General features: G+C 39.3%; 1 protein-coding gene across 5 annotated transcripts in view; it reads left to right on the top strand.

The window, feature by feature from the left end:
• The first annotated feature begins 1,859 nt into the window (after positions 1-1,859).
• LOC126259795 (uncharacterized) overlaps positions 1,860-13,436 on the top strand; it is a 113,094-nt gene continuing 101,517 nt past the window's right edge. Inside the window, exon 1 of one of the 5 annotated variants that reach the window (XM_049956816.1) lies at positions 1,860-1,979. Coding sequence is in view for 3 of the 5 variants with exons in the window: in XM_049956811.1 (XP_049812768.1) it covers positions 2,195-2,231 (37 nt within the window). In the remaining 2 variants the exon portion in view is untranslated. Of the gene's footprint in view, positions 1,980-2,056; positions 2,232-10,808; positions 11,303-12,187; positions 12,365-12,607; positions 12,975-13,436 lie in introns of those variants that run through there. The other 4 variants (XM_049956811.1, XM_049956817.1, XM_049956812.1 and 1 more) reach the window with 4 other exon arrangements.

The raw sequence follows: 13,436 nt of genomic DNA, 5'->3' as shown, positions 1-13,436 counted from the left end.
TGTCAAAATGAATCATGGCACTATGTGTCAGGTATATGGATATGAAAGATGAGGAGCAGTTCACAGTGTCTGTTGTGAGCTTTACGTACTAAATACGTGATGACCCACATTAGCTGACTGCTAAGAGTTGTTTGAGGAATTTTAGGGTGTTAGTTGATTGGACAGGATGGTTTTAAGTGGTGTGGCAGAAGTCATGAAAGTGGAAACTGTGGGTTCCTCTCAGTTTTATTTAGCGGGATTGCTGTTTTATATCTTGATTGTTTTCAAATTCCCGCAGTGGTCGCTGAGGCACAGCTGACTTAGGCAATCAGATGTTCTGTAGAGAGGCTCACTGATCAAGTGTTAGGGTGACGTTGATTTTAAATTTCCGTATGGGTTTAGTTTTCTTCATAAGGCAGAGTCTTTGGTCCGTTGTGCTTCCACCTGATTACAGTTTCCCAGATTAAGAATAAAGATACTGTAGTATTCAAACAAGTCGATTTCCAGTGGGATTGTGTAACTAGGAATTCAAGCCTGGAGCAAAGCGTATGATGCTTTTGGCTGGTTAGTATGGCCTGAAGACATATAAAATTTTTTCTCGTGCGGTGCCCCGCTATTAATCACTGAACGCAGTTGCACAGATTTTATCCTTTCATTTGTTTGTCCTTGATTTCGTCCTTGATTTCGCTGTTTGGCGCTTAGGTGTGCTGAATTGGGTTGAAGCCGAAGTCGCTTCGTGAGTGGGTGTTGTAGACTGAATAGCTTTTGGCGGGAAAGTAGTTACGTCGCGGGCGTCGTACCACTTGAATTCAACAGTTATAATTGCCCTGTGGACACGAGGAAAGACGAAACGAGGTGTTGGCAGTATTTTCCGAAGAATGTAGCCAATGTTAGTTGTAGAGCCTAGTATTTGCTTAAAACTTCGAAATACAGCAAAATGTACAGCCAAAACTATTCGTAACTCAAAATTACACAGTGAGCAGAATTTTGAAAACTACTACATAACTGTAGATATAGTTGCTCAGGCCTTTAATGACGCAAATAGGTGACGCAACTCGGACAAAAAAATCTAGATGTGTTGCTTTAGCATAAGACATATTATTTGTAAAAAGAACTTTGAACAAGATTTTATGTTTCACATTTCAGATGAAAGAAAGCGACAGCAAGGACTGAATCTAGTAGCTCTACTACTGTACCTATACGGTTGACGTTTAGTAGAATATGTTACCTCACCATTTTTTCATAAAACGTAAGAATAATAAGACAGAACAAAAACTGTTTATGTGCTTCCTAGTAAGCCATTTTTTGAGTAGCCAGAACTGTGGTTGCAAATAATGGTCCTGACGGACCTTGTGATTTGTTACATTGCAAGGAAGCTCTGTCGCACTAGCAACATTTATTCAGAAGAAATGTATATATTTCTTATCCACGTAGATTGTCTCTTTTTAGAAAACGAGGAACTTACTCGTCACACTCCAAGTTCAGATTACAGCGCATATTAACCTGCAAAACTATTTTTTAACTTCGACTGGAATGTCCCGTGAAAGAATTTCTGCACTCGAATATAAATATATTTAAAACAGTATTCAGCAAGAGCCAATTGTTCTGCATTCTCCAATTCCAATGTGGATTGGGAGGTGACGCAGCTCCACGTAGGGTTATCCCACACGGGTTCTCAAAGAGCGCACCACTATCCACTTTAACTTGAGAAAAATCCACACGAAAAAGTTTTTGTATTTATATCTCTATAATTAATTAAATTTATTTCAATGCGTGTTTTGGCCTCAAAGTGGAAAGTTTACAGGGTTGCAGTTACGCAGCTGTAGCGTCCATTATGTCTCGACCATTTGGCGTACTAGCAACCATGGCTACGGCAGGCTCAGACTTGCCCGGCGGTCCGCCGCTTAAGCACAGCGCCGATTGGCTTCTGCAGAAGTGGTAGAGTAGTGCTAGTATTGTGACGGGAAGGGCATATTCTTACGCGTAGCATCAGAAATTAGGTAAGCTGATGTAATACATTTGTGTTGTGAATGTGTTATGAGTAATACTGTTCCCGCACAGTGTTTGCCGCCGCATCTGTTTGTTAATAAGACAACACGTACATGAATTCAAAATCATTTGCTTAACATACACATATACCTCTTCTGGGAATAAATGTAGTGATGAGGTTTGCGTCTACGAAATTCAGAAGTTGGAAGCCTCATCTTGTCATTTTATGTTACTTGTTTCGATGGAGAGAACTTTAGTAAACGGTACGTAGATTTTATAAAATTATGATCAACATGGTTTTTCACTATATACGAAATAATCTTTTGCCTAATTGCTTGGATTTGGACATGCATGCATTGCTAATCAAGATTCTTGCAACTGTATTGCTGTACGAATGTACAGTTAATTTGCATAGAAGAATTTGGGACTCGGATATTAAAAATGCCAACACCTTTTTTCGCAATGTTTGAAGGTGCTCTTTTTTACTGTTCCGTGAACTTTGTATTGCTCTATGCTCATTATATCAGTTTTAAGTCCTATGTAGCTGTTTTTCTCGCAACCGAACGAGTTGGCGGAAAGACACTGGATTCACGTGTGGGATAAGCGCAGTGCAGATTCCCCGTTCAATCGTTTAGACTTAATAGTTTTCTAATTCAATTATGGCGAATGCTAGGATGATTCCATTTCCTTCACATCTTTGTCCAATTGTAGCTGGTACTTCTTCATGAAAACGCTTAGCGTACACAAAACCTAATCTTGTTTACCCAGTTTCCTTTCTTTCCGCGAATCATCTATCAGGTGGTTTCCGGGTGAAGCCGTTTCCCTTCTGGAACTAACCGCAGATAATCTCTTATCAGGCTAGACAATTGTAATTTTTGTGACTCGTTCTGTAAATGCAGTGTGCTATGTGTATTAACAGGCAGAACTTTAAAAAAATTGTGTCATTTGTTAGTTCTACAAGTCCGTGAAAGGACTTTTTTTCTACATTTTTCCATTGTTGTTGATAGTCTGTGTTGTTTTGCCTCACCGGGGAAAAACTGAGAATGCACGCATGCACGATTCTGTTTAATTTTAAATGGTTTGTTTCTTTCTTTTTCGATAGAGAAAGAACTATTGAATCAAAAGATGTCGATCCAGTAATACAATTTGCACAGTTTCCCCAAAAGTTGACTGTCACTATCATTGTGATAATTAGAGCCCGGATTTTCATCACTACCAAATCGAAAAACCTGCATGCATTCAGGCAGTGTCATATATTTAAATATCCACAGCGATGTACCAGAACAATTTAAATAAGCGGTATCAAAATTCATTTCTATAATTACTTCTATTTCATTCTACAACAGCACACAAGAAACAATTTTATTAGACAATAATTTTGTACATAAAAAAGACCTTTCTACATCACAAGACATGAAAGGTGCATATTTAACAGAAGAAATGTTGGAAAAAATCGGATAAAGTCTTTTTATATTTTCGCTAAAAATATTTTTGTCAACTTAATAAGCTCAAAATCAGGATTTCATCAGATAATTTTATTCATCTTATTTTTTGCTGCAATCATGGCTGCAACACCCACCACTAGAAATAAGGATGATTGTAAAAATTTTTCACCTCTTCAATAATTGCCAGATTCCATCTGTTACCTGTGGTTCCTACGCTGTTATTGCCGGAGACAAATGCGCCAAATTTGATTTGATACAAATGTGTTTTTTTTTCAGTCTGTTTTCCTAAATGCCACTTCCGCAATCTACATTAGTGGCTTAGAAAGTGTCTACAACCCAAAACCGGAAAAAAGAGCTAGTGAGCAGTAACTTAAGGCTTTTCCATAGAACGAAGCAAACAGATGATAACGTCTATAATACTACGGTAATTTGCAGTCTTTTGCCGATTTAACTTCATCAAAAATTATTACAGTAGAAGATGGCAGCACTTGTCCAGGTACACTATCTGGCTAAAATAAGTTGTGCTGGGAAAACTAAATCTGGCAGTATATCTCTGAATTTGGCAGCACGGACATTTCCTTTATAGAATACCTTAGGTAAAAAAGATGCATGACAACTAATCGTAACAGAGTTATCAAATCTTTGTACTTTGTGCGTCCATTTACCTTGTTTGTGGAGGATATCAGCGTCCCTATTTCAGCTACACGATGTAACGTGCCTCAGGCTATGATAAATTATTTTCTGTCCCAGCCTTTATCCTATACGGGATAGCATCGCCTAACAACAATAGGAATTTAGTAATTCTGTTGGCACGAAGTACTGTATATTGATCCGATCATTGCTTTATTGAGTGCGCTATGAAGTTTACAGACTGTAACAAAATTATTCATGTTATGCACTTTTGGCGATTACATATAAAAAACCTCAGTAAAAGGTGCTCTCATGGAAGATATTGCAATATATGCACTGATGCCATAAAATGATATAATATGCGTTGTAAATGTCTAAAATGAAATCTTCGAAATATGCATTTATTCCCCAAATGGCAAACACGCATTTGCATGGAAATCCGGGCTCATGTGATAATATTTAGCTTTGCACGGAGGAAAAGTGGTTATGCCCCTAATGTGGCTGATAAGAAATAATCATGACATTAAGCAACTACCTTGCACAAGCGTTGAGGCAATAACTGGTTTTTAAATCATATGTGAGTATAGGGACTTATTTGGCAGTTCACTCAAGTAGAACAAATTGCTTATAACTTTTCCTGTCTGTAGTACTTTGCACCAATTGTCGGGTAAGGCGAGAGCGGATCAATGCGATATGTGCTGTTTCCAAATTGTATTATAGAAGTTTCAATAATATTCGAAAACTCGAGAACACCACTATAGTGGTGCACAACGGGAGGGCTGAAGGTAGCACCAGACACACAAAAAACAGTGATTAACGGTGGGTGGTTTCGCTCACAAAAACCTTAATTTGTATGTATTGATTAAATGGATCGAACATAGTATCACATTTCAAGGTTTCGTTGTGTTGGGCCTACAGTAGACGAGACGAAGACTAAATTCAAGTACTTCCTCGCAATGTTGTAAACTTATAGTTTGGTGAGCCGTGAGGGCTGGTATTGGTCCACGGATTTCTTTTCGAACACAGTGTGCTATTTCTTTTGCCTTATTGTTTGCTATGGCTATTACAGTAACTGCAGCGACGTCTTTATTGCAGCCATCTCGTGATCACATTAGTCTCATACATTCACTTACATTTAAAAAATAAATGATTAAAGAGACTGAAAGCTCATGCATGTGAATTTTGGAACGCAGATCATTCCTCTTATTTCTGAACGTTGTGATATTTGTGTATTGGAAAGAGACAACACAGCTGGGTTTTTAGGTGCAAATTTGTGCATTTATATTGTGTATACTGGTTCAAGAACACTGCTTCAAATTGAGATTGCTGCACCAGGAAGGATAGCAAATAACGAAATTTTTGCTTATTATGCGTATACAATATAGTAGGAAATAAGCATTATTAAATTTTTGGTCGGTATGAGGGTGTGCAAGGTGCAAAAATTTGCAGCACAAAACTGCCCCTATGGCAGCAACAATATGACGAAGAGAATGCGATCAATGGCAACTTTCTTTCTCCTCGGAGCTTCTACAGACAAATAGTCGGCTGTCGGTCGGTGTTGCCCAAAAATAGATGTTATCCACCGTCTTGGTGCAAACAAGCCTGTTTCCCTCCTGAAGTAAGCGATGTCGCTGTACGGACACTGCACGGTCGAGCAAATGTCTGTCCACTCTTGAGCTAATCGCGTGGGAGCATCGAGAGCCTTCATGTCATTAAGTATGGTCCTCCAGAACCCGGTGATTCCATATTCACATGGTATCCCGACTAACGCGACCAGCAGTATCACGGAACGGTAAATCGCAGTCTCGATAACTTAGATGACGTTACTCATGCCAATTTTGTGAGATTGTGCTGAAAAGCTAATCATTTGCATATCCAGGCATGATGTTGCAATTTTGATGGCTAGCATTACCACAAAGTTATATAAGACGTTCTTAATTACATTTTTTCATGTTTAGGGAGTTAAAATTATTCTGAAAAGTGATTCATCACCTGTGCCGTAATTCTTGTTTCTAAATTACGACCACATTTATCATCTACACTGTTCTCTGAAGACCTCTGCCTTACCTAGAAATTAGCATCTGGAAAGGTATGCAACGAACAAAACGTGCTTGTCGTATCATATGTAAAAAATTACTCTGTGAAGTTGTTTCTAAATTACGACCACATTTATCATCTACACTGTTCTCTGAAGACCTCTGCCTTACCTAGAAATTAGCATCTGGAAAGGTATGCAACGAACAAAACGTGCTTGTCGTATCATATGTAAAAAATTACTCTGTGAAGTAACTCGCGAAATCGTAACTTTGTAAAGATTTTCGTATCTTAAAAGATATGGCTGACAAATTTGTCTATATTTCTATCAGTTGTGCGTTAGGGGTATTGGTTAAATGCTGACAAGGGAACCTCCCCAACGCACCCCTCTCACAAGGGAACCTCCCCATCGCACCCCCCTCAGATTTAGTTTTAAATTGACACAGTGGATAGGCCTTGAAAAACTGAACACAGATCAATCGAGAAAACAGGAACAAGTTGTGTGGAACTATGAAAAAATAAGCAAATTATACAAACTGAGTAGTCCAAGTGTAAGATATGCTGCATCAAGGACCGTGCAAGCTGAGGAGCGCCGTGGTCCCGTGGGTAGAGTGAGGAATTGCGGAACGAGAGGTCCTTGGTTCGAGTCCTCCCTCGAGTAAAAATTTTACTTACTTAATTTCCGCAAAGTTACGATCTGACCGTTCATTCATTGACGTCTCTGTTCACTGTAATAAGATTAGTGTCGTGTGTTTTGCGACCGCACCGCAAAACCGTGCGATTAGTAGACGAAAGGACGTGCCTCTCCAATAGGAACCGAAAACATTTGATCGCAAATTCATAGGTCAACCGATTCCTCCACAGGAAAACACGTCTGAAATATTCTATACGACACTGGTGACGGCATGTGCTTCACATTACAGTAATATGTTGTCGACCCACCTAACTTGCACACTTGGCGAATGGGTAAAAAGTTTCTTCTACCTTGCCCGATTTAGGTTTTCTTGTGGATGTGATTATCACTCCCAAAAAAGTGATGAAAACATAAGAGTTTGTCACATAAACGGCAACAAATGAATGCAAGTTTCACAGTCGCACAGTTTTCCCTGTGCTCTGTCAAAACATACGTTTTTAACGTTTTCAAGTTTTTCCGTGTGTAGACCGTCAAATCCTGCATGTGCCCAAGCAAATCTGAACATGTCCTGGAATTTTGGAGAGCGAAGTTGATCATGTCTGAGTGCATGAACTTTGATAATTGTCTGAAAATAAAAAAATTAAAACTTTTCACTCGAGGGAGGATTGAACCAGGGATCTTCCGTGCCGTAGCTGCTCGCGGTAACCACAGGACCACGGTGCTCATCAGTGTAGATGTACCTTGATGTGGCTTATCTTGGACACGGACTACTCAGTTTGTATATTTTGCTTATTTTTTTCATAGTTCCATACAACTTCTTCCTGTTTTCTCGATTGATCTGTGTTCAGTTTTTCAAGGCCTATCCACTGTGCCAACTTATAACTAAATCTGAGGTGGGTGCGATGGGAAGGTTCCCTTGTGAGACTATTGCAACAAGCGTGTGGCTCTACACTAGCGCTAGAAGCGGCAGCGGCATACCGTTACTGACAGTCAGCTGTCGCATACGCTACTGCCGGAGCTACCAACATTCACCCTCTTACCACACAGCTACTAGTAACAATAAGATGATGATGTTTGCCTCTAGGACTTCCACTCGCAATGCTCATGAGCGCAAGGCACTTTCCTCTTCCATGACCCCTGCCCCTGCGACAGCTGACATATCATTGGTGCGACAACAGCTTTTAATTTCCTGTACGAACTCGAAGTATCCTCTGCACCGGTAAGAGTCTTACGGTAGAAAGAATAGGGTATAATATCACGACGACGGCGACGAGGTTGTTACGGCAGTGCTAGGATGTGCTAGAAAACATGAAATTTCCATTTAATCCTTTCCGTCGCGGCATTCGCCTTCGTAAATTTGCAGAAGCCACGGAAATATCAGTTCCGAATAGCCATACCGTGATTTGAAACACGTTCCTTCTGAATGCGTGTAGTGCCTAAAACCACTGTGCAACCTAGCTCGGTAAAACTCAGCGGAGGCCAGTGGGTCCATTATGTATGAATTTTTTCTGCTCTTGGTAACAGAGAAAGGCTTTGCTCTGTAACCGACGCTGGATTTTGTTTTTTGAAAGCAACTAAGAAAGCACTTTTAGTTGCGATTGAATTCGTAGAAATTAGTCACGCATAATTATTATCACAGAGCCAAAGTGACTGTCCTTAATTTCGCAATCGTTAAATTTACAATTTGTACAGAAACCAGATGGCAGTTATAAGAGTCGAGGGACACGGAAGGGAAGCAGTGGTTGGGAAGGGAGTGAGACATGGTTGTAGCCTATCCCCGGTGTTATTTAATCTGTATATTGAGCAAGCAGTAAAGGAAACAAAAGAAAAATTCGGAGTAGGTATTAAAATTCATGGAGAAGAAGTAAAAACTGTGAGGTTTGCCGATGACATTGTAATTCTGTCAGAGACAGCAAAGGACTTGGAAGAGCAGTTGAACGGAATGGACAGTGTCTTGAAAGGAGGATATAAGATGAACATCAACAAAAGCAAAACGAGGATAATGGAATGTAGTCAAATTAAATCGGGTGATGCTGAGGGAATTAGATTAGGAAATGAGACACTTAAAGTAGTAAAGGAGTTTTGCTATTTGTGGAGCAAAATAACTGATGGTGGTCGAAGTAGAGGGGATATAAAATGTAGACTGGCAATAGCAAGGAAAGTGTTTCTGAAGAAGAGAAATTCGTTAACGTCGAGTGTGGATTAAAGTGTCAGGAAGCCGTTTCTGAAAGTATTTGTATGGAATGTAGCCATGTATGGAAGTGAAACATGGACGATAAATATTTTGGACAAGAAGAGAATAGAAGCTTTTGAAATGTGGTGCTACAGAAGAATGCTGAAGATAATGAGGAGATACTGAATAGAATTGAGGAGAAGAGGAGTTTGTGGCACAACTTGACAAGAAGAAGGGACCGGTTGGTAGGACATGTTCTGAGGCATCAAGGGATCACCAATTTAGTATTGGAGGGCAGTGTGGAGGGTAAAAATCGTAGAGGGAGACCAAGAGATGAATACACTAAGCAGATTCAGAAGGATGTAGGTTGCAGTAGGTGCTGGGAGATAAAGCAGCTTGCACAGGATAGACTAGCATGGAGAGCTGCATCAAACCTGTCTCAGTACTGAAGACCACAACAACAACAACAACTACTACTACTACATGAAAGTGACTGTAGCTGTAAATAACGAAATCGTCCCTGTCGACACGAACATCCCGATTTTCATTTCGTACTCGCATGTGAGCTTGGATACGGTAGTGCATCACTCGTTAAGTCATTTATGAGGACTTGACACTGAACTTCATTTCAGCAACCGCCTCCTGTTTTTCCAAGAAGCCTAAAAGTCCTTTTTTTTAAGTCTTAGACCTTCCACGAATAGCTAGTTTGCAAATACCGGTGCTGAAGTGGTGTTTAAGTTTAAAGATGTTGTCACTAATTCCGTCGCATAAAATTAGCGTGGCACAAAATGCAAAGCTGTAGAAAAATTCTCCAGTTGAAATTATATGGTTTTCTGATACCATGCTGAATGTGGTACAAATGGGTAAGATTGCACCAAACTGAAGAAATGCTTTTGCAATGATGAAGAAATGCTTTTGAAATGATTTACATCATTCCACAAGCACCCCATTTTTAGTTTACCGTACGGAATGTATGAGAACCGTTCTGAGAGTGTAGTCTGACTAGATCAGCCCACTCCCGCGGAGTCTAATATAAATAAGACCATATTTCAAATCAAGTAATCGAGAAAACCTTTTACTTGCTTTTGCGATCATAGATAATCTGCAATAAATTTCAAGGTATTGTATGACCATTATTTACGAGACTGAGACTTAAGGTCCGAGGGAAAGTGTGCATAAGAAAATATTTTAGAGGCGAAAAATCACTAAAACCAATTATTTCTTATGAAACCAAAATGTGTCGCAGAACCTCTTAGTGAATACCAAATAACAACCAAAAAATTCGCTCCTGTGAACTGCTTCAAAAATTTCTGACGTCAGGGAACGGCAACTTTTAATGACAATGCGCATTAACTGGTTGTGTAGTACCTATTTATCCGTAATTGTATGAAAAAAATTAAGAGAAATTTGCACTTACTACTTGGCCAGGGGCTTAACCAAAGTGACAATGGCTACACTCCATTCGTATTGTGTACATTGGGAAACAATTCCCGTACAAATCTGTACTGATGTTCTGTGTGTTCAGTTCTAATATAAGATGTCTACTCCTCGATATTGATTATTGCTATTTAGAACGAATATTCACCACAGCTTAAGGAAACCAACAAATTGCTTATGAAACCAAAGCATTTTTTTGGAACTGAAATGTAAGCTGTAGATTATTCTCTCAAGACGTGGATGATGGTAGATCAAAACTTGTCCGAAAGACATAACCGCAAATTGACACGCCGCATGGAGTTTTCGGGATAACCGAGCACTTGAAAAGGTGTTAGAAGAGAACGTCTAATGTCTCAACTGTGGCAACAGCGTAGGAAGTGCGTACAGGATCCCACGCGAAGCCATTGAACTTTATGACCTTGACTTAAATACAGTGGGTTTTCCCGCTATAGTGAGTCATGTCACTAGTTCCGTGCAAGACGACGCTGAGATTTTTAGGTCGTAAACTTCAGTGCCAATGTGATGGGAAATCACGCCACACTGGATTAGGAAATCCCACGCCGCAAGGCGGGGTTTGCTGTTGCATCATCCATAGATCCTAGTTACTGCGCGTATCAAAATGTTCTATACGAAATAATTTTCCGTATTCTAGCTTAGACTTGGGCAGTTGGTATCGTTTAAGTCTTCCGTTTTCCAAAGTCATTCAGCTAATATTTCATGACGTATTTAACAATAGTCAGAACGATTCTGTTTGTACCCATAAATAGTTTATAACGTCGACATATTTGAAGTAATTTAACTGGGTAAACACTAATATTGCACTGTCACTGACTGCTAATTTACTTGATACATTCCAGTAAATCATAGTTGTACCATGCAAAAAGTCACCTTCCCTATACGCTGTGTGGACGTTTTGTGCCCCATAGACATACTGCAGTTGCGAACTTAGTGAAGGGAAAGAAGATGCTTGGCTTACAGCAGGTGTGAACTATGGAGGGTGTATTATAATCAGTGGCCTAAACGCATACTGTTTGAAGTACACGCTACTAGAAATGAAAAGGTCTAGTAAACATATGCTCCAGAACGCATACCTGAATAGTTATGGCCACTTCTTCATCTTAAATACTCTGAAATAAATCTCTATTACTGCAAACTCTTTGCTTTCCATATTTTGAGAAGTATTAGTGACCACCAAAACAGGAAAAAAATCCAATAGGCGTGGGTCCTAGAATGCATACCTTAAGATCTATGCGCTCTTGTTCAGTAGAGGGGATGGGTTTCACATAGCTCTTAAGGTATGAATATTAGAGCCCATATTTTTTAGATATTTTATTCTTGCATTGGTCCATACTATGTCTTCCCAAAATATAGAAAACGAAAGGCTTGCAGTGGAAGAGGTTTGTTTTACACTATCAAAGATGAAGTGCCCATTGCTCTTCAGGTATGCATTTTAGATCCCAAATTTGCTATACCTTTCTTCTAGTAGTATCATGTGTTTGCAGTTGTATGCATTTATGCCATTAATTGCATAATCACAACAACTATAAAAAAAAAAAAAAACTGTGCTGAGACAGATTTGCTCAGATAATCTTCTAACATAACGCACAGCTTTCTATCTTGCGAGATCAGAATGTAAGCCAGCCCGGGATTGATTGTATCTGGGTGGTGAATGACTGGCTGGTGCACCGGCCACCCTGAGGGTTGTTTTTAGGTGGTTTCCCATGCTCATTTAGGTAAATGCTGAGCTGGTCCCGAATTTCTGTCTGATAAAATATGACATGCAAAATTCCCCCCACTCCCACCCCCCACCCCGATACACACACACACACACACACACACACACACACACACACACAGAACAAAGTTTACTCAATTCACAGACAGATGGCGGGCACAGCTTCTCTCTTCACATGTTACATCAAGTGGCAACAGTAAGGGCATTTGTCTGCAAAGTTTAATAAAATGTGTTTACCAAATCTTGAGTACAGCGGTCCTCATACCAGAGGGAGTTAATGCTGAGAAGAAGAAGTTACAAATGCATATGTTAGTATATTTTCTGAACTAAGAGAACTTGGTCAAAAATTCCTGCTTGGGGCTAGTCGAATTTGTGGATTATTGTAAAGCCTACAAAAGAATCTATGTTAGACAGGCTAAAATTACATAGATTAACAATTTGATAAGAAACTCATCAAAGAAAATGAGATCCATATTAAGAGATATAAAGAAAGAAACCTGTACCTCGGTACCAAAAAGAAAGAGTGTACCATTTACACTAGAGAGCTCAAAAGCAATTGTGAAAAACTTCAATGAATTCTTCACATTGCTAGCTGAAGATCTCATTCAAGTAAACATATAGGACCAGACCCTGTTTCTCCAGTAAACTGGTGATCTCAGATACCTCTATGAAAAAGTGGTTGTGTGGCATTGATGGGTGGGAGACCTCTTCTGGGGTTGTTTGCCTGATGCAACTCTGTCTATTTGGAATCATTTTAACAGCTTGCACAATTTTGTGATGAAGATGAGACAAGATGATTAGGACAACACAAACACCTAGTCCCCAAGCAAAGAATATCTCAAAAGCCAGCTGGCAATCATACGCAGGACTCAGTGATCAAGAAGCAGCAAACATGAGCTGTGGACAGGATGCCTCTATGTATGTTCATAAAACAAATTTCCATGAAATTATAAGTAAAATTGAATCATTAAGTTATAAATGTGTAGTGGCCATGATGAAGTACCTGACTTCATGTTAAATACTTGGGCTTATTACATAAAAATGCCATTTGCAAAAATGTTCAGCTTTTCTGTAGAAACAGGTGTCTTTTCTGATGTTCTGTAAATAGCAAAAGTTTTACCACTGCTAAAAAGGTTTTCCTGATACAATACAAACTATTGACCTGTGTCACGATAAAGTCTCATTTCAAAAATTATGGAAAAACATTTTTATCAAAGACTCATCAATTTCATAAATAAATATTCCCCTCTCATCATACAACGTCATGGGTGTGGAAAGACCAAATCTATACAAACAACAATTTTTGAATTCTTTTAACGTGCTATAAAATCCTTTGATCAACATAATTATCTGCAGGTATTTTCCTAGATCTTTCAAAAG

Source organism: Schistocerca nitens, chromosome 5 (genome assembly GCF_023898315.1).
Source record: "Schistocerca nitens isolate TAMUIC-IGC-003100 chromosome 5, iqSchNite1.1, whole genome shotgun sequence".
Classification (NCBI taxonomy): domain Eukaryota; kingdom Metazoa; phylum Arthropoda; class Insecta; order Orthoptera; family Acrididae; genus Schistocerca; species Schistocerca nitens.
Note: the sequence above shows the minus strand (reverse complement) of the source record. Positions and strands in the feature narration are given on the sequence as shown.